Source organism: Peromyscus californicus, unplaced genomic scaffold (genome assembly GCF_007827085.1).
Source record: "Peromyscus californicus insignis strain IS unplaced genomic scaffold, ASM782708v3 Scaffold_8__1_contigs__length_139910024, whole genome shotgun sequence".
NCBI lineage: Eukaryota > Metazoa > Chordata > Mammalia > Rodentia > Cricetidae > Peromyscus > Peromyscus californicus.
In genome coordinates, this window is record NW_026294606.1 from 126,747,128 (window position 1) to 126,768,224 (window position 21,097).

Sequence of the window (21,097 nt, forward strand, 5' to 3'; positions counted from 1 at the left end):
TGATGCTGAGCTGTAGGAGGCCTTAGCCAGCAGTCATGGTAATGAGGTAAAGAGAACTAGAGAGCAGATATCTAGGGCTCCCAGGAAGGTAAAGGGGCTGGTAACATTCCCTCACAGGACTCACACAATCACTCAACAGATTCCAATGAGGAAATGTGTCTGCTTATCCTCCTGTGGCATAAAGATGTAAACACTGCCTTAGGTGCAGTTTTCAGTGAGAGTTGCTTGAGATTCATCTTTGCTCTCTATTGCAGGAAACTCATTCATTCATCAGGAGAGACGAAAATGCATGGAACTTTTATTCTGTCTCCCCAGCAATGTCAGAAGACATAAGTAAAATGTGACAGGCACAGGAACAAAACCTGGCATGTTCCCATCATGCTTACAAGCTATAATTTAACTCAAAGCTGTAAAGTACTGGTTGCTAGAGTGTGGAAAAGATACAGGACAAAGACACAGAAAAAAGATATATATAGCCACTGGGGTGCCTTTGGAAGGAATGAAAACCCTGTAATGTTCAGCAGCACAGCAGTGAATTTATAGTTGGTAAATTACCTGAGTATTTCATAATAGCTGTCAGAGAAGTTTTAAATGATCCACATACAAAGAATACCTGAGCTCACAGCCTCACCAACTACCATCAGATAATCATTGCACCTCAGTAAATGTATTGCAAAGACACATTGTCCTACATAAATATGCATGGAAGTTTCTGTCCTAAAGTGTCTATTGAGCTACTACCAACAGTTAGGCATATTCTCTTAGTTCTCAACCAAGCAAAAAGGAGTTGCTACTAGATTTACAGAGGGGTCAGACTCACCCACGAACACCAGGCTGCTGTAGTTCTCCAGCATCACATCCCTGTAGAGGGTCCTCTGAGCAGCATCCAGGTCCTGCCACTCCTGCCAGGTGAAGTCCACCACTACATCCTCAAAGGACACTGATCCCTGTAATGACAGATGTCTCTTCAACCCAAGCACCATGAAGTCTTGGGAACAGAAAGTGACACCTCAGTCTTCACTGTGACGTGCACTTAAACAGCATCTTACAGAAGATGCAGCTCAATTTGTATTCTGGCTTAGTGTAGCTAAATTTTTCCTGCCTGGCCCACAATCAGGACAAAGCTCTCTCACCTGCCAGTCCCACAGCTACTCAGACCCGACCAAGTAAACACAGAGACTTATATTGGTTACAAACTGTATGGCCGTGGCAGGCTTCTTGCTAACTGTTCTTACAGCTTAAATTAATCCATTTCCATTAATCTATACCTTGCCACATGGCTCATGGCTTACCGGCATCTTCACATGCGGCTTGTCATCATGGCGGCTGGCAGTGTCTCTCTGACTCAGCCTTCCACTTCCCAGTTTTTTCTCCTCCTTGTCCCACCTATACTTCCTGCCTGGCCACTGACCAATCAGTGATTTATTTATTGACCAATCAGCAACACATTTGACATACAGACCATCCCACAGCACTTCCCCTTTTCTTTTTTCAAAAAGGAAGGTTTTAACCTTAACAAAGTAAAATTACATATAATTTGGGAATTTGGGTGTAGCTTCTCTTACTACTTCCTGCTGGAGGGGGGCGCTGTATCTTATGGGGACACAAAGAAAATTTTAGGATTATGGAATAGTCCATGAGGCTGTATCGTCTGAGCCAGATGCCTTCAAACCGTTCTGGATGTTGGATCATCTGGGCCATGGTGTCATCAGAGACCTTTTAGGGGGTCTTGGCTGGTCAAACCTGATGTATCTTAATCTGGAACAAATTCATAGCCTTTGGCTTTCTGTGGGAACAAAAGCAGAGTCTCCTTTCCAAAGTAACATATCCTTATATCCAAATTTTGAAGTCAAGGTATCTTTAAAATATGTATTTTGGCATAACTCAACAGTTTTTACAATCAAATGTTTTTCTGTAGTTAAAAGTCTCAAAGACAACATAATGCAGATTTTCTGTGTAATATCCATTTTTACATGGCTTATTTTTTATATTACCTTTATTGTCTCTTTAAAGACTTTATTTTTTAAAACTATGTATTTGTTTTTATAACTCTATATATCATCTTGTTTGTCTCTTTTAAGCCTACGTATCTTTTACACACATTGTAAACTATTACATCTGAATCTGTCTTATTGTGAATTTATCGCTTTAAACTGTAGCAGCTGTAGCTGCTGGCTCCGCCCACCTCAGCTTCCCAACATGGCGTGGTACTTTACCGCCAGCCCTGGGAGCTATCGGGGGTCTATGCTTTTATCCAAGCAGCGTGTAGCCCAGAAACCTCTTTTTTTGTTTTGTACTAGAAAAGGCTAAATCCACCATGTAGCTTAATGTGTCACTTGTAGAGGCCTCATTCCCGCCATACTGTAGGTTGAGCTTGTACGATAGGAACCCGCCAGTAGCTCAAACCGGCAGCTGTCGCTCATTTGAGAGAGACAATTAGGAACTGTTTTTAGCTCCATTTTAGAATCTTTTTTTTTAGTTTTTAGATGGAAACTCTTGCCCCACGTTGGGCGCCAGCTTAGTTAGCTTCTCTATTACTGTAGGAAAATAAAACCAAACAAACTGGCCAAAAACAACCTGGGGAGGAAAGGGTTTGTTTGGCTTAGAGGTGACAGTCCACCATCAAGGGAAGCCAAGGCTGGAACCATGGCTGGAACTGAAGCAGAGAGCTCTGGTTATTGGCCTCTCTATGGTATGTGCAGTTTGCTTCTTTTGTGCAACCCAAGACCACCTGCCCAGGAGTGGCTCCATCCACAATGGGCTGGACCTTCCCACACCAATCATCGGTCAAGAAAAAGGCCCCACAGATTTGTCACAGGACAACCTGATGGAGGCATTTTCCCAATTGAGGTTCCATTTCCCTGATGACTATAGCTTGTGTCAAGTTGCCCACAAAAAAAAAAAAGAAAACACAGTCTGTATTTTTGAGAAAGAAAAAAATCAATACAACTGTATTCTGTATTTATGCAGTGATTCAAGAAACTAGGACTGTAGATCTTTCCATGCAGTTCAAATGGAAACAAAATCCAAGGAATAATATTCATGTATGTAAGGTTTGTGTTATTAAGTTCAAGTGGAAGACATTTATAAGCCCAGCCATATAAAAATAGTATCAAATCTGTGAAAGCATAAACCTTGATGAAAATACAAATACTCAGGCTGGTGGCACAGCATTATAATAGAATCTATGCCCAGAGTTGCACTGCTGTGAGATCTGTTCCTAGCATCTATTGCAGACTAGATAATGCTCTTGAAATATGGATCCTTGGAGCTGAGTACAAGGCTCAGCAGTTAAGGGCACTTCTTTGGCCTTCAGAGGACCCTGGTTTGGTTTCAACAATCACACAGTGGCCCACAACCACCTGTAGCATCTGGTCCAGGTGATCTAACACCCTATTCTGACCTCCCCAGGCACCAGGCATGACATGAATGTGGTGCATGTGTTGTATTTTAAAAAGGCAGGAAGGAGTTACACCATACAACTGGACCCATGTAGGAGGTTTTTTGAGGGGAGGGAGAGAAGGGGCAGAGAAGGGGGCAGATGCCAGTCCTTTGGGATAAGAGTGAAGAAAGAGAAAGAGAGAGAGAGAGCAGGTGTACAGAGCTGGCCTTTTATAAGGAAACATAGGGCATGCGCACAGGGTGTGCTCTTAGTGGCTGCAGCTGAGGATATGTCCTGTTAGGACCCTAAGGGCAGGCCAATAAAGATGCCTAAATACTAACAGTGTGTACATATGATTGACTTGCCTCTGCCTCCCAAGTGCTGGGATTAAAGGCATTAGCCACCACTCCCAGGCTACACCTTGTCCTCTATGAAAACTGATTGTCTGATTAGAACTTTAATTTGGATTGTGGAAAGGTTGGAATGGTGCAGTTCCACAGTCCAATTACAAATCTCCTTGGGTATCATTCCCTCCCCTAATATCCAGTCATTGCCAGTCTCTGTGTGTAGTAGAACATTTTAAGGTGTGTTTTGTCTATATTGCATTTGTTTAACTCTGTGATGTAGCTAGAGTTTTCCTGCCTGGCCCACAGTCAGGACAAATCTAGCTACAAATGGCGTCCAACGTGGTGTCAAGAGTTTCCACCTAAAAACTGAGAAAAAAGATTCTAAAACGGAGCTAAAAACAGTTCCTAATTATCTCTCTCAAATGAGCGGCAGCTGCCGGTTCGAGCTACTTGTGGGTTCCTAGCGTGCGCGCTCGACCTGCAGTATGGCGGGAATGAGGCCTCTGCAAGTGGCACATTAAGCTGCAAGGTGGATTTAGACTTTGCTAGTACAAAACAAGAAAAAGAGGTTTCTGGGCTACACGCTGCTTAGATAAAAGCATAGACCCATGATAGCTCCCAGAGCTGGTGGTAAACGTAGCCATGTTGGGAAGCTGAGGTGGGCGGAGCCAGCAGCCACAGCTGCTGCAGTTTAAAGCAATAGATTCACAATAAGACAGATTCAGATGTAATAGTTTACAATGTGTGTAAAAGATACGTAGCCTTGAAAGAGACAAAAAAGGTGATATATACAGTTATAGAAACAAATACATAGTTTTAAAAAATAAAGTCTTTAAAGAGATAGTAAAATTAATATAAAAAATAAGCCATGTAAAGATGAATATTACACAGAGAATCTGGATTGTGTTGTCTTTGGGATTTTTAACTGCAGAAAAACGTTTGATTGTAAAAGCTGTTGAGTTAAACCAATATATATATTTTAAAGATACCTTGACTTCAAAATTTGGATATAAGGATGTGTTGCTTTGGAAAAGAGTCTCTTTTGTTTCCACAGAAAGCCAGAGGCTATGGATTTGTTCCAGATTAAGATACATCAGGTTTGACCAGCCAAGACCCCCTGAAAGGTCTCCGATGACACCATGGCCCAGATGATCCAACATCCAGAACGGTTTGAAGGTATCTGGCTCAGACGATACAGCCTCATGGACTATTCCATAATCCTAAAATTTTCTTTGTTTCCCCATAAGATACAGTGCCCCCCTCCAGCAGGAAGTAGTAAGAGAAGCTATGCCCAAATTCCCAAATTATATGTAATTTTATTTTGTTAAGGTTAAAACCTTCCTTTTTGAAAAAAAAAAGGGGGGGGGGGAAGTGCTGTGGGATGTTCTGTATGGCAAATGTGTTGCTGATTAGTCAATAAATAAAACACTGATTGGCCATTGGCTAGGCAGGAAGTGTAGGCGGGACAAGGAGGAGAATAAAGCTGGAAAGTGGAAGGCTGAGTCAGAGAGACACTGCCAGCCGCCATGATGAGAAACAGCATGTGAAGGTGCCGGTAAGCCACGAGCCATGTGGCAAGGCATAGATTTATAGAAATGGATTAATTTAAGCTGTAAGAACAGTTAGCAAGAAGCCTGCCACGGCCATACAGCTTTTAACCAATACAAGTCTCTGTGTTTACTTGGTTGGGTCTGAGTGGCTGTGGGACTGGCAGGTGAGAGAGATTTGTCCTGACTGTGGGCCAGGCAGGAAAACTCTACCTACATCTGTGTCTGACTTGATAGCCTTATGACTACCAAATGACACCTTGGTAATATATTCATGTACCAGAGCAAAAGCTTCTAGCAACCAAAGGCTAAGAATTTATCAGATGATGTCTGAGATCCATACTTGAGGTCTTCCCTGCTTGCCTGAAAACTGCCTACCTGATGTTTCCACCAATGTATTTCAAGTGCTTCCACCCATTGGTTTGGTTTTTACTACAAAAGCTTCATGAAATTGTTACCATATTGAAACATGGAATTTGGGGGTAATTAGTAAATCAGTGTTCCAAAATCATGATCACTCATATTTGGTTTCAAAATAAACTCTTGTCCTTGCTGAAGCAACAGCTGTGATTTTGTGTATGTGTTTTAAAGATTTATTTTATTTTTAATATAGTGCACGTGTATGTGCTTGTGTATGTGAGTGCAGTAGCCCATTGTTGCCAGAAGAGCTGTCAGGAGAGAGTTTGAATCTCTTGGGGCTGCAAGGTACAGGCAGTTGTGAGCCTCCCCACATGGATGCCAGGAATGCGGCTCAAACCCTCTGCAAGAGCAGTACATGCTTTCTTTGTTTTATGACCATGTTTCTCTGTGTAGTTTCAGGTTGGCCTGGAACTCACAGAGATCCACCTATCTCTGCCTCCCTAGTGCTAGGATTAAAGGCGTACCCTGCCACCACAGGCTAGCAGTATGTGCTTTTAAGTCCTGGGGTCACCTAGGACCTTAAGAGCTGCATACAAATTAATTCCATTCTGTAGAAAGGCACAAGGTCCTGGTGCTCACATAGCACTAGAGACACCAGGAATGTTGTACAAGCAGGCTTTTCTCTTCAACAGAAGGAATTTACACCGTTTTCCCACTGAGAAGGTTGTGAGTGGATGTTGTTTATAGCCTGGTGATCTTCACTACTGTGTAGAACCAGGTCTCACCCAAACTCCCCAGACTCCTGAGAACTGTTTCTCAATCAATAGAGCCCATTCTCATGAGAGGTCCCATGTACTTTACAAAGGAGTTTGATGTAGTCATGCCTTAAACTTTATTGTGATAAATGTCATGAGGAAACTTTTCTGAAATTGTACTGTGTTTAAATATGTTAAAAATAAACTGCTTTGGGTCAGAAGTTTGAACCAGTCTGGCTACCTAACTAACTCATATGAACCAGATTTTCTTCTTAGCTCTTACAGATAGTTCCTCTACTGGTGTGGCTGAAGCATCTGCAGGAGCCCCCACAACTAGTCTAATGTGAGGGGTTCAACCATTGGAGAAGGTAAGTGTGGTGGTTTGAGTGAGAATGGCCCCCATAGGCCCATAGCTTTGACTACTGGGTCAGCAGGGAGTGGACTACTTGAAAGGGTTGGAAGGTGTGGCCTTGTTGGAGGAAATGTCACTGGGGGTGGGGTTTGAGTTTCAAAAGCCATTCCAAGCCCAGAGTTTCTCTTCCTGATGCCTGTGGATCCAGATGTAGAACTCTTAGCTAATTCTCCAGCACCATGTCTGCCTGTGTGCTGCCATGCTCTCTGCCATAACCGTAATGAACTAAACCTCTGAACTGTAAGAAAGATCCCAATTAAATGCTTTCTTTATAAGAAGTGCCATGGTCACGGCGTCTCTTCACAGCAATAGAACAGTGACTAAGTAAGAAAGTTTTTCTTTAAATAGAAATTAGGGGCAGGAATTTGGTCCTCTTATTCAAGGGTTCACAACAATAAGTGAGAGAGTGGAATTAATGTGGATTCTTCCCAGTTCTCTGAGTTAAAGCATTTTACACAATTATTGAAATATTTGTTAAAATCTTATGGAGCAAAATATTCAGAGCGCTCAAGAACTCTGTAATTTTGTACAAGCAACTGTAAAATTTAATCCTTGGTTCCCTAAACAAAAAACCAGAGATGTTGAAAACTGGAAATGTATAGGAGCCAAGGTAAAGGCAGCTATTTATATATAGATGTGGACTTAGTTTTCCACACATAACAAAACTCCTGAGGCAGGTGTGTTCGCCAGCCCAGGTTGATATAATACATGAGATGAGCCAAAGTTTCCTGTGTCTCAGGCTTTGGAAGGTCCATGCAGCAATCAAGCATCTCCAAAGCTTTGAACCCTGAAAGAGGAACTCCCCATAACCCAATTTCCTCCTGGCCTCACCTCTGGAGGCTCCCATACTTCCCAATAGTGCCCCCTGGGGACTAAGCCAGACTTCTAGGTTCAACATTCTAGGTCCATATGGGCTCAGTGCTGGTGGAAGCCAGAAGAAGGCATCAGATTCCCTGGAGCTGGAGTTTTTATGTGGTTATGAGCCACCCAGAATGAGTGCTGGGAACTGAATTCAGGTTTTCTCCAAAAGCAGCCAGTGCTTTTAAGCACTGAGCCATCTCTCCATCCACCAGGCTTATTCTTTTACAGTCTATACTGGTAAGACCTCACCAGCATCCCATGAGTCCTACCTTAGGTCTTTTCAAGGACAGTGACCCCCAAAGAACCCCAGCTAAGCTCTGCTTTCCCATCACTCCCTACATACTGATCTCAGAGACCAAACTTGGACTCTGCTGTCCAAATCACAGCAGATGGTGTAGGAAGGTCTGAGATCTTCAGTGGGCACACTGCAGATGAAGCCTGTGTGACAGCCTTGAAGTTTCTGTGGGTCTGACGCTATGGAAGCTGTCTTCTCACTTACCCAACACATCCCAACACGTCCCAACACATTCTTCAGAGTCAACAGGGACCTCTCCATGGAACTTATGCATAGAGGCAGTCTGAAGGAGCCCCTGCCATCTGGAGCTTTGCTGCATTTCCTATGCAGTAAAAAGGCTTGCTCCAGTGGGGAGCTTGCTGTCCAAGAGAACGTTCCAAAATAATGCACCTTACCTGTGTAGTCCTATAAGCAGCTACTAGACATGTGGGTGTGTTTTATAAGTTCTTTTTAAGAAATACATAAATGACATTTAATTATATGTGGCAGGGATAGGGGCTGTGTGCACGTGTATGTGTGTGTGTGTGTGTGTGTGTGTGTGTGTGTGTGTGTGTGTGTGTGTGTAGGTCAGAGAACAACTTGAGGCTTGAGTTGGTTCTTTCTTTACATGTGGATACCAGGGATTGAACTCAAGTCATCAGGCCTGACAGAAAACACCTTTATCTGCTGAGTCACCTCTCTGATCTTTAAAAAAATATTTCCTTTTTTTTTTTATTTATTCACATGTGGGTTTTGAGTAGAAATGTGATTTTTAATGATTTATTTTTCTTTTATGTGCATTGGTTTGACCTGCATGTACATCTGTGTGAGCATGTTGAATCCCCTGGAACTGGAGTCACAGCAGTTGTGAGCTGCCATGTGGGTGTTGGGAATCAAACTCAGGTCCTCTAGAAGAGCAGCTAGTGGCACTTAGCCACTGAGCCATCCTTCCAACCCTGAAATGTGACTTTTATGACTGAAAAACACACTAGGACTGGAGAGATGCCCAGTCGTTAGGAGTGCTTCCTGCTCTTGCAGAGGACCTGAGTCCAGTTCCCAATACCCACAGAGGGCTGACCACAGCAGCCTGTGATGCCAGCTCCAGGAGAGCTGATGCCCTCTTTTGGCCTCCACTGGTACTGCACTCATGTGCACATGCTAACTCAGAGACACACCTACATGTAATTTAAAAATAAGTGTCAATCATCCCCAGTTTACTCATGGAGATCTCATCTATTTTCCCCTCCCTGGATGATCCATGCATCTCTCTTTGGGTCTTCCTTGTTAGCTAGCTTCTTTGGAGTTTTGGGTTGATGTCTGGTTATCCTTTGTTTTATATCTAGTATCCACTTATGAGTGGGTACATACCATGTTTGTCCTTCTGAGTCTGGGTTACTTCACTCAGGATGATATTTCCTAGTTCCATCCATTTGCCTGCAAATTTCATGATGTCATTGTTTTTCTCTGCTGAGTAGTACTCCATTGTGTATATGTACCACATTTTCTTTATCCATTCTTCAGGTAAGGGGCATCTAGGTTGTTTCCATGTTCTGGCTATTACAAATAGTGCTGCTATGAACATAGTTGAGCATTTGTCCCTGTGGTATGATTGAGCATTTCTTGGGTATATGCCCAAGAATGGTATAGCTGGGTCTTGAGGAAGATTGATTCCCAATTTTCTGAGAAACCGCCACACTGATTTCCAAAGTGGCTGTACAAGTTTGCACTCCCACCAATAGTGGAGGAGTGTTCCCCTTGCTCCACATCCTCTCCAACATAAGCTGTCTGCAGTGCTTTTGATCTTAGCCATTCTGACAGGTGTAAGATGGTGTCTCAGAGTCATTTTGATTTGCATTTCCCTGATGTCTAAAATGTCTTTCGGCCATTTTAAATTCTTCCTTTGAGAATTCTGTTAAGCTCTATAGCCCATTTTTTAATTGGATTGTTCATTATTTTGATGTCTAGTTTCTTGAGTTCTTTATATATTTTGGAGATTAGTCTTCTGTCAGATGTGGGGTTGGTGAAGATCTTTTCCCTTTTTGTAGACTGGATGGGCAATGAAGGGTAGGAGATAGGGGATGAGAACATAAGGGAATGGGAATTTGAGCTGGAACAGGGATGGAGTGGGAAAACAATGAAAGAGATACTATGATAGAGGGGGACATAATGGGGATAGAGAGAAACCCAGTGCTAGGGAAGTTGCCAGGAATCCCCAAGGATGACCCCAGCTTGGACTACTAGCAATAGTGGAGAGGGTGCCTGAACTGAACTGGCTTACCCCAGTGATCAGATCAGTGAATACCCTAACTGTCATCACAGAGCTTTTCTCCAGTGACTGATGGAAGCAGATGCAGAGATCCACAGCCAAACACCAGGCAGAGCTCCAGGAGTCCAGTCAAAAAGAGAGAAGAGGGATTCTATGAGCAAATGCATCAAGACCATGATGGGGAAACCTACAGAGACAACCAAACCAAACTAGTGGGAACTCATGAAAGTTGGATCAAAAATGGCTGTGGAGTCTGCATGGGACTGGACTAGGCCCTCTGCATGGTGAGACAACTGTCTAGCTTGATTTGCTTGGGGGGGCCCCTGGTGATAGGATCAGAATTCATCCCTGGTACATGAGAGGCTTTTTGGAGCCCACTACCTATGATGGGACACCTCATGCAGCCTTGAGGCAGGGGGAAGGGCTTGGTCTTGCCTCTACTGGATGTGCCTCCCTATGGGAGGCCTTGCCTTCTTGTGGGGGGAGTAGGGGATAGGTTGGGAGGGGGAGGCTGGGGGGCAGGAGGAGGGAAGAGGGGGATCTTTGATTGGTGTGTAAAATGAATGAAAATATTTTCTTAATAAAAAGTAAAAAAATCGATAAAAAATAAATGTCAATCATTTTGCTTTTTCTTTTCTTAAACATTTTTTGAGATTATACTATAATTAAATCATTTCTCCCTTCCCTTTCCTCCATTCAAATTCTCCCGTGTACCCCTCTTTGCTCTCTTTCAAATGGATGGCCTCTTTTTCTTTAATTGTTGTTACATATATGTGTGTATATATAAATATGTGTTCTTAAATATATCTACATATATAAACACAACCTGCTCAGTCTATGCAATATCTCTTTTTTGTATAAGTTTTCAGGGGTGACCACATTTTTGAGAATTTTGCAGTTTATGGAATATTAATCATGTTACTAGAGTCCCTTACAATCTATAGTGGAATGGTACCATCAAATACTTAAATGTCAAATTTTTAAAAGAAAAGGGTATATACACCCACCTAAATCCCCATATACTATGCTACATTTAGCTATGTTAAGTTTAAAATTTTTCACTGTAAAGGATAATGCTTCTTCTGATGCCCTAAAGGAAGCACAGCCTAGAGTATGTGTTAAATGGGGAAATCTAGAGACTAATCAATGAAAAGCAACTGATGTTCTTCTAACATCAGGGAATGGGTATGCTTATGTTTTTCCAGAAAATGAATGAAGTCCCAGATGGTTCATGCTTTGATGAATTCAACCAGGACAGCATTCTGGAGACCCCTGGACAAATGAAGCATCTGAGGATAGATGCTAAACTCATCAAGAGGAGACACTCCAAGCGGATGAGGAAGTTGATAACTTGGGGAGACATCAAGACTCATCAAGCTGAGACTTTAGGGAAGCAGCAGGGATACAATACTACTGACCCAAAAATATTACTGTTATATTTACAGACTGTATTACATGCTAATTCTCAGCATGTCGATGCAGAATCCAAATGTCTTTTTTCAGGGGGGAATAAAATGCATACCTGTAATAGAAGACAGTATGATTGTTTTGCCATGCTAAGGATTATTTTTATTTTTTAGGACCAGTTGTCTGGATAAAAGATGGTATAAAAATATTTAGTACCATGAATGGGGGACATTTTGGTCAGACTAATCTAATGGGATCAGTCCAAATGCAATAATATGGATTTTAGCATAATTAAGTACTCTTAAGAAAGCAGTGATGGTGGAAACTATAGTTGTATGAAGATGAAAAAGGGAATATCTGGTGTATTGCTTACCAAAGTTGGTATTATTATACCTAGAATATTTCTGTCTATTGCCAATGGTTTAGATAATAACCTCTGGCTTCATATGGCACATGGCAGTCAACAGACACAATCCTTTTGTGTCAGAGGAGACCCATCTATTCCTTGGCTCTTAAAAATAAATTTATATGGCATAGGGATCACTCATATGCATTATACACAAATCATGGGGGACAAAATAGAATCCATTCACACCCATATACACAAGGCTTCCTCTGATATTCCTATCTATGGTATTTTTCTATCACATTGTTTATGCTTTAAATGTACTTACATCTCTCTTTATTGCAATTTTACCTCTAATCATACCATACCCTATGGTAAACAACTGCACTTGGGATGGACATTTTTGTATGGGGAAGGTGGGAGACCTGCTCTTACTTTTCCCCCAGGGTACTCTTGAGAAGTGAGAAATATTTAGATAGAAATATAGAGGAGAGACAGATAGAAACATAAGATAGCCTTGGGAGGGCCTGGGTGAAAACACACCAGCCCCTTCTGTCTCTGCTAAACGGCTTTTTATAGATATGCCAAGGGGTGAGCAAAAGTCCTCCCCCTTGCACAGCCAAGTGCAGACCCTTCCAAACACCTGGTAACCATGCACGTGGTCAATCCATCCCCTTATGCAGTCCTGCTGTGTAAAGTAAGCTCAGATATCACTAGGAAACCTCTGTGGACCCCAACGGGTGGGGGGGGGCACTGAAAATGCTACTTACACTGCCCTTCCTGAAAGTTATATGTTAGAGACCAACTCCGGACAGCTGTGTCTTGAATTTTGTGTGACCTTCCTTACTTTATCAAACCTTGCAAAAAACAGGTTCCTGGCCTAACCGCGGGCTGTACAACTTCCTGGAGGAGTACGTGCTAATCAGTTAGCTGCAGGGGCCTGGGACCAAAGCGACCTCACCCTTCCTTAGGAATTTTCCATTCTTCTCTCCTTTTGCTTCCCCTGCCCCCCTCCCTGCCTGAAGCCCTGCTTATAAGCCTCAATACCCAGTCAATAAACGAGACCTTGACGCGACTCAGACTGACTCTGTCTTCCCTTATTGCGCCTGGTCTCCTTTCTCTCTCGCCCCCATTGATCTTTCAGGAGGTGCCTCCTCGAGTCTCCCCAATAACCTGGCCCGCGGGACGGGTCAGTTATAAAGGTTTATGTAGGCTAGGCCATGTTATACCCATTTTGCTCAGTAAACCTTTGCAATCAATAGAATTAAGGACAGTTAAGGCTACAGAGAAACCCTGTCTAGAAAAACCAGAGAGAGAGGGAACTCACCATGAGAATTGTGATGATTCTTTGCACGTATTGGATCCTGTTGTAATGGTTGCAGCCTCAATGGCTTTGTTATTGCCTATCCTAGGAATAGTTACTGGAATACAAAGAGAGGTCTCAAAGATGGCATGCGTGATTAGTAAAACTAATAATATCACAGCAAACATTAGCAGAAATTAATCAAGAGATGGTGAATTGAGAACCATAGTTTTACAAAATAGAGCTACTATAGATTAATTGTTGCTCAAGCATAATCTTGTTTGTCAACAATTCCCTGGCATATGTTGCTTTAATGTGTTAGATTTTTCTTATACTACTGATGGTCAAATTAATGATTTGCATAAAGAGATAGACAAAATCTCTTAAGTGACCTTTGAATGGCCATCATGGTTAAGGTGGTTTTCTCTTGGTCTTCTGCTACCTATTCTTATAATTCTCTTATGCTTGCCTATATTAATTAGACTAGCCATAGAGACAATGCTTTCACATGGGCTCTATAACAGCCACTATTTTTTCTTTGAAAACAGAAACAGGGAGATGTAGAAGAGCACAGATAGCACTAGAGGTGCCAGGCCTGTGCTGACAGGGTGGAACTAATCCTGACCCTTACAACACCCCATGAAACATGGATTTGGCTCCATTTTATGGGAGAGGAAAACCAGTTCCAAGGGAATAAACCACTAACCTGGACTGCACAGCTGGGAAGTGTTACACTGGAGTTCAGGTCCAAACAATTGTGTACTTCTTTGGAGATGTGGTCTTACTCTGTAGCTCAGGCTGGCCCTAAATACCCACAATCCTCCTGCCTGCCAAGTGCTGGGATTACAGGGGTACACTGCCATGCTGTCTTAGTCACTGTTCTATTGCTGTGAAGAGACACCATGACTAAGGCAACTTACAAAAGAAGACCTTTGGTTGAGGGCTTACATACAGTTTCAGAGGGTGAGTCCACAGCCATCATGGTGGTAGGCAGGCAGCCATGTCTCTCTGAAGCAGTAGTTGAGAGCTCACATCTGACCCACAGGTGGAGGCAGAGAGATCCAGATGGGGCCTGGTGTGGGCTTTTGAAACCTCAAAGGCCACACAGAATGACATATCTTCTCCAAGGTCACACCTCCTCCAACAAGGCCACACCTACTCATCCTTGCTAAACAGTCCCTCAAGTGGGAACCAAGCATTCAAATATTATGAGACTACGGGAACCACTCTCATTCAGACCACCACACATGCCCACACGTTGATAGTGTCCTTCTTGTACATGATGATCCTGAGGTCCTACAGCACATGATGGGCCGGTCTTCCCTGCACTTCTCACTAGTCTTCATCCCACAACTACTCCCCTCTCGGACCCTTTTGTTCCTCGTCTATCTTCATTGACAGGTCCATCAGAACCATCACGGCCACCTGAAGCTTCCTTGAGCCTACAGCAGAGACACCTTCCCCAGGCCAGTGTGGCAGACAGTGGAGGGGAGACCCACCTCTGGCCCTGTCCCCAGCTTTGGATTTCCATTGTGCAGTGGACAGTTCTTCCAACCCCACACCACCTCCTGCTTCCAGGGCCCATATTAGAGGTCTGGTGAGATGTGATGTACTGTTCACCACTCAGAGGCAGTTTCATTCTTCCCTGGCTGTGGTCCCAGCGCAATGCCAGCCAGGGGTGACAGTGCCCCACTGTCCAGAGAGGAACACTCTGATTCTCCAGAAGGAAACTGGCTTCTCTGAGGTTCTACAGAATCAAGGTCATTGGGAACAGAAGGCGGAGTCCTGCACATGCCAGGCGAGTATTCTACCACTGAACTGTACTCCCACATACTTTTGCTTTTTGACATAATGCCTAAGTAGTCCAGGTTCACCTCCAACTTGAACTGTAGCTCACAATGGTCTGGAACTTCTGCTAGTTCCGCCTGCTTCACCCTCCCAGGTATCAAGAATTGTAACCTGCACAACCACTCCTGACTTGGAAGCAGGTTTGAAACCCCACATATAGGTCCCTCCTTTGTTTAACTTCAAGACTGTACTGAGTGGGGACAGCTAGACAAAGAAGGAGGATCAGGGCTCTGCACAGAGCTCCTGCCATCCTGCATCCACTGTGGGTAACCACTTAGTCCATGTGCAGTCCCTGATGAGGGCTCCTCACTCACTCAGAGATAAGTTACCCAAGGAGACAGACACACACAGAGATGGAGAGACGGAGAGGAACAGGGACCCATGGGCTGCTGGTACATGTGTATGAATCCCTGTGCTTGGAAGATGGAAGAGCATTGCTTCTAGCTTGAGGCCAGCCTGAGCTACATAGAGTTCCAGACCCTGCTTGTCTACAGAGTGAGAACCTGTTTGAAGAATACAGTCAGAAAGGGCAGGGAAAGGGCTGTGGGAACGCATTTGCAGACATACAGGAGACTGAGTCAGAGAAGCCGTGTGTCCCCTGGCTGGGTTTTGAGTGCAGTTCCTTTGTTTTTCTTACCTAGCCTCTTTTATCTCTCCCCTCTGCCTCCTTTGACTGGCACACCAGGACCTCAGCAGTGGCCTTTTTCAGACTGGAGGAATGTGCCTGTTCTAAACTCCACAGCTCCTGTGCTTCTGAGTCATATTCCCCCCGAACAGTGTCTGCTCACTACGGTCATGACCGCCCACGTGTGAGAAGTAGAACTGAAGAATCCCACCCTCACCCCCCAGTGCTTGGCTCTGGGGCTCTAATAGTAGCCAACTGATCTATCAGTGCTCTTTGTATTTTTGGGGGGATTGCCATCTCCGCACTTGTCTACACATATCTTTTGCTACTGCATCTGGGATTCCTTAGGTATCACCTTGTATGCAGAGGGCTCTTGGCAAGGTCTAGGGATCCTGAAGGGCAGATCCATTCATGGCTTTTGTGTATTTCCAACTGGCCTCAGATCTGCCCCTGGACATATGTGCAGGAGGCCCATGTGCAATTGGAGGCTGTGGAGAGAAGGGCAGTTAGTACCTGGAGGCCTGAAAAATGACAGTTCCTGACCTGGGCTCCACTGTTTACCTCCACAAAAAAGGACAGAGTCCTGAGGACTCCAGCCTTTGATCTCAACTCCTCTGAAGAACAATGCAGGGGGTCCAAGTTCAAGGCCACTCTGGGCTCCCTGTAAGGTTCTCTCTCAAAAAATAGACAAACAAAAAAAACCCCAAACAAAACAAACAACAACTAAAACAAACAACACTGGGAAAGTGACTCTTGGCAAAACACTTTCCTAGCAATCCCTTGGTTGAGCCTCAGTAACACACACACACACACACACACACACACACACACACACACACACACACACACACAGTAGCTGATAGAAGGGGTGATCGGCACCAAGCAGTAAGAACATTGTCACCTGGATTTGAACTCTTGTCCTAGTGACACAGTTTTTCAAGAAAACGCATCCTGAAGAAGAGGTGTTGAGAGACCCAGAGAAAGATGGGCCAGACGAACAAGCCAAAGAGGTATGTGACATACAGGACTAGATTCAAAACTGTCAGAGCGGCAATCACAGCAGCTCAGAGATGAGAGATCTCGGAGATTCAGAGGGACAATCAGAGAGACACAAACCCAGGCAGAGGCCGAGCTACAGCTGCGGATGGGACCCGGCGGTAGTGAGAGTCCGGGAAACTACCTGAACACGAGTGGAGTTCTAGGAGGTGGAGAGCCGGGTGAATGTCACTGCTGCAGATGACAACAGTCCCTTAGGTTCAGAGAGCTGCAGGGGAAGGAATCCGCCGCCTGATGCTGCGAAGGTTGAGTAGGGACTAGGGCCTCTGACCTGGGTACCCGGTGCAGACACAGCACGAGAGCGCTCTGAGTCCTCCTGTGGGACACTGGCTCCAGACTCCCCGTGGCGGCTCCACTGGCCCGCCGTCCCACCGCGGTCCTGGCCAGGACAGTGGCGCTTTCCGACCAGTTACAGCTGCCCTCCCCGGCTCAGCCGCCACACACTCCAGGCAGAGCTCGCAGAGAAGGCTGCAGTAGGGATCAAATCCGGGAGCAGGGACCTGATAGGATGCCCGCTGTCCAGCCTCCAGCCCCGACCCCCACAACCGCAGGCGATGGAGTGCACAGCTGCCCTCCCGCTCTGCATGCACCTCACTCACCATCTCCAGCTTCCTGGGCATCACGAGTCCTCACTATGGCTCTCACCGCACCACAGATGAACCAGATCACAGCGGCCAGCACTAAGTGTCCAGGAAAGGCCTCCGGAGAGGGGATAGTACCGGGCGACAGGTCCCAAGATGGCTGGTCTGAGACAATAATGTGCCCAGCAGAAGGTGTCTTTGCTACTGATTGGACAATCCTCACACTATTGCCTCTGATTGGACAGAACCTCATGTCCAGAGCTAGAGTGACAGCGGATGGACCCAACCGGTTATTAAATGAACAACAACAGGTTCACTTGGATTTTTGTGACTGGGATTCTAGCGCAGAATCTAGCCCCACTAAACAGTTACATTTAACTTTGTATACAAGCTTAGATCTATTCGCTTATGATATATATTAGATAAATAGATAGATAGATAGATAGATAGATAGATAGATAGATAGATAGATAGATAGAGATAATCTTACCCAATAATAGTCAGAACAATTTAATAAAATTTCTGTAAAATTGCCAAATTCTACTCTTTTGAGGAGACACCTTGAGCTTTGAAATGAGAAACAGTTTCCTAAAGCACCAAGTTATAATAGTTTTTAAATTAAATTTTAGAGCAGTATACAAAATTATGTGCTTCATATGACACTCCCATGTGCTTGTCCTTCTTCTTTGTCCTCATTCAGTCTCTCTGCTTACTGCCCTCTGCCTGTCCCTTCTACATCTCTCTGGTTGGTTGCATTTCTTCCTTAAGACAAGCCCTTAGCATTCATATTCCAACAAGTGTACATGGGGGCAGGCAAAACGACACAGTGAGAAGGGGTGTTGTGAAGTACCCAGCTGCGAAGACTACTCAGACACTAGTTCAAGCCAGTAGGAAGTCTTTATTGGAGGTTGACTACACTGGGTGTTCGTGACACCAGTGCGGCCTTGAGTCTTTCTCTGGCTAGGCTTTCACACACACACACACACACACACACACACACACACACACACATACACACACAAAATCACACCCTGGGTTGACACATCAGTTAGCAAGAACATTTAGCCAGAAGCAGAACTCCAAAAGCACAAGATTAGTGCATCTAGGGACTTTCCTAGAACTATGGATTTGAAGGATGGGGTCTCTGTTATCATTTTGGCAGGTGTTGCTGCCTATGCTCTGGCTTTCAAGGTCTGAATGGCACTTCCATAAGGGCATCAGCTGAACCAAGGATTGGAGGCCTGTTACAAGGACACTTGACTCCAAGCCTGGTAAGTTTGATTATAATTTTAATTACATGTGGTTTAAAGAACCATAACAACCATACCAAAAAGCAACAAAACTTTTTTTTTTTAAATTTGTCACGGTAAGATAAATTCAAAACATGTATCATGCACCTCACCTTATGAACATTTCTATCCCTTTTAGTAATTTTCAGGCTAATTGTTACTTCCTATTCTAAGATTACTGTGTATAAAACATCTTTCTATGAGAGCAAATGATATTCATACGGATATCTACCTTCACAGTATATTTTTGTCTTTGCAGCAATATAGCCAAACAAGGACACAAGTCCTGAATTTTTTTTCTTTGATTTCAGTTTGTTAGATCTGTTTTTTAACACTGAAACTGAAGCAGGCCCCCAGATCTTAGTACGCCTTAGCATAACTGACTCCATGGTGGAAGTACCACTCAGGCTGTGAAACTCAGCATGTAGACAGCACCACCTGCCAAAGCTAAAAAGCCTAATCCATTGAAGTTCATAGTTCTGGGAAAGTCTCTAAATGTGCTGACATTGCTTTTTGGCTCCTGTAGTTCCACTTCTGGCTAACTGTTTTTGTTAACTGAAGAATGTGAACCCAAAACATGGTTTTTGTACTTAAAAGTTCACCCTGAGAAAGTCTCAGTACTGGTGCTACTCTGGGATCCCGAACACCCAGTGTCGTAGCTGGCCAGCTAATAAAGACTTTCTTTTGGCTTAAAGCCATGTCCAAGCAGTCTTCTATGGTAAATGCCCCACAATATGTCTGGAAGTCCCACAGTGATCCCAGAGACCGGACCTCAAGTGAGACAGGGGTCTCAGAGCCCCTTGGAGCCAGGAAGAGTGAATGGTCAGGGGACTCCTAGGGAGGGCACAACCTGAGATGTTCAGGTCCCTGAGGGTCCCTTTGATCAGTCACTGCCTGATGCTTTCAGAGGGGTCTGACACCTCCACCCCAAAAGGAAACAAATTAGAAAGTCTATTGGTCTGTCACCTCTGGGGGTGGTAGTGGGGTGCAGTTAATCTGGTTAAGGTGCCTTCTGTTTGGACACTTAGGAAAGCTTGGACAACCCTGATGATGCAGTGTCCAGGATCCACGTGAGACGTCACTGGATCCCTCTGTATGTTCCGGTGTGTATGAGCGTGTGATGGCCACCCTTGCTGTTTTTCCTGTGTCACTGTATGTACATGTGTCTTTCTATGTTCCTGTCAGTTCTGTTTCCCTGTATTCACTTTCTGTCTGCATGTAATGGCTTTCTCTGGTGTGAGAATCCCCTGGCTTAAGACCTGTGCCCCTTCTATGGGGACCCAAATCCTTTTGGCTCTGCTAGGTCACCCAGAGAAACAAACAAACAAACAAAACCCCTCTACCTGTCCCACTCTGGGAACAGGAGCATTTGCCTGTTTTGTTGCTTGGCTCTTGCTTGTGGCCAGGGTTGGTCCCTGTATGGTGATAGGGAGGGGTCAAGTCTCTTATCCAGGGCCCCCTACCATCTAAGCAGAAAGTGCACTGGGAGGGGAAATAGTTCCCCCAGGTGAGCATTCCCTCCACTCCTGCCTGTTCTAAGCAGCCTCAGGGAGGGGGGAAAAGTTCTTCTGGGCTGTTTCCAAAAAGAAAAGAGAAAGTTCCACTCCTCTCTCTTTCATTGATTTGTGTCATCCCTTTAACCAAAACTTATCATAAAACTTATCATTCTCTTAAAACAAAACAAAACAAAAACATCCCTGAGCTGGGCACAGGGATCACTGGCAGACAAGGCAGCCTGAGCAAAATGGATTTTCTCTTCTGTCCAACACTGACCAAGTAGACTTTAAACAACCTTTACTAGGTCTCTTTTAAAGAATTAAAGACAGCTACTAAAAAGATTTCCTTTATCACCCAGTTGGCCCCAGATATTAGAACACAGTTATAAAATTTAAAGATATAAGCAGGTCCCAGTTGCTAGAGGTAGCTCAAAGGGTGTTAACAACATAGAACTGAATGGGACGAGAAACTTTTGCATAAACTGAAAGCCACCCTCACCTTCTCTGATGATGAGAACACAGTTAGACCTACAACTAACCAGCAAAATGTTGGTATCTGACCCTCTGTCACAAAACATCTCTTAGCTGAAAGTTCTGCCCTCTGATGAAAAGATAAAGTTGGACAGAAAAGACACAGGATGGCCCATCTGTCTAAAGGCTTGTGGTGGCTATTGCTAGTTTAATGAAAGAAAGCAAAACAAGTTAATTCTGGGCCAAGACCTTATACCCATAGCACCCTACAACACCGTTGAAGCTTTTCTCTGAGGAGCACCAGAATGCTGGCTGGCTGATGACTGAGTGACCCCATACTAGGCCCTACTCCTGGCCTACCCTCAAGCCTGGTTTGAGGAACCCACCACTGTCAATCCTGATACTCTCTTGTCTGATGAAACTAGGTATGTTGGAGCTGGAGTAGTTACTTTAACCAAAACAATTTGGGCC

The 21,097-nt window shown here is 44.3% G+C and overlaps 1 protein-coding gene across 1 annotated transcript in view; it reads right to left on the minus strand.

Moving 5' to 3' along the window:
* LOC128104432 (zinc finger protein 809-like) overlaps nt 1-17,527 on the minus strand; it is a 62,361-nt gene extending 44,834 nt beyond the window's left edge. Inside the window, 2 exon segments of the mRNA XM_052729337.1 lie at nt 821-947; nt 17,389-17,527. Coding sequence (XP_052585297.1) covers nt 821-947; nt 17,389-17,409 — 148 coding nt within the window. The 5' untranslated portion in view covers nt 17,410-17,527.
* Nucleotides 17,528-21,097: the final 3,570 nt, after the last annotated feature.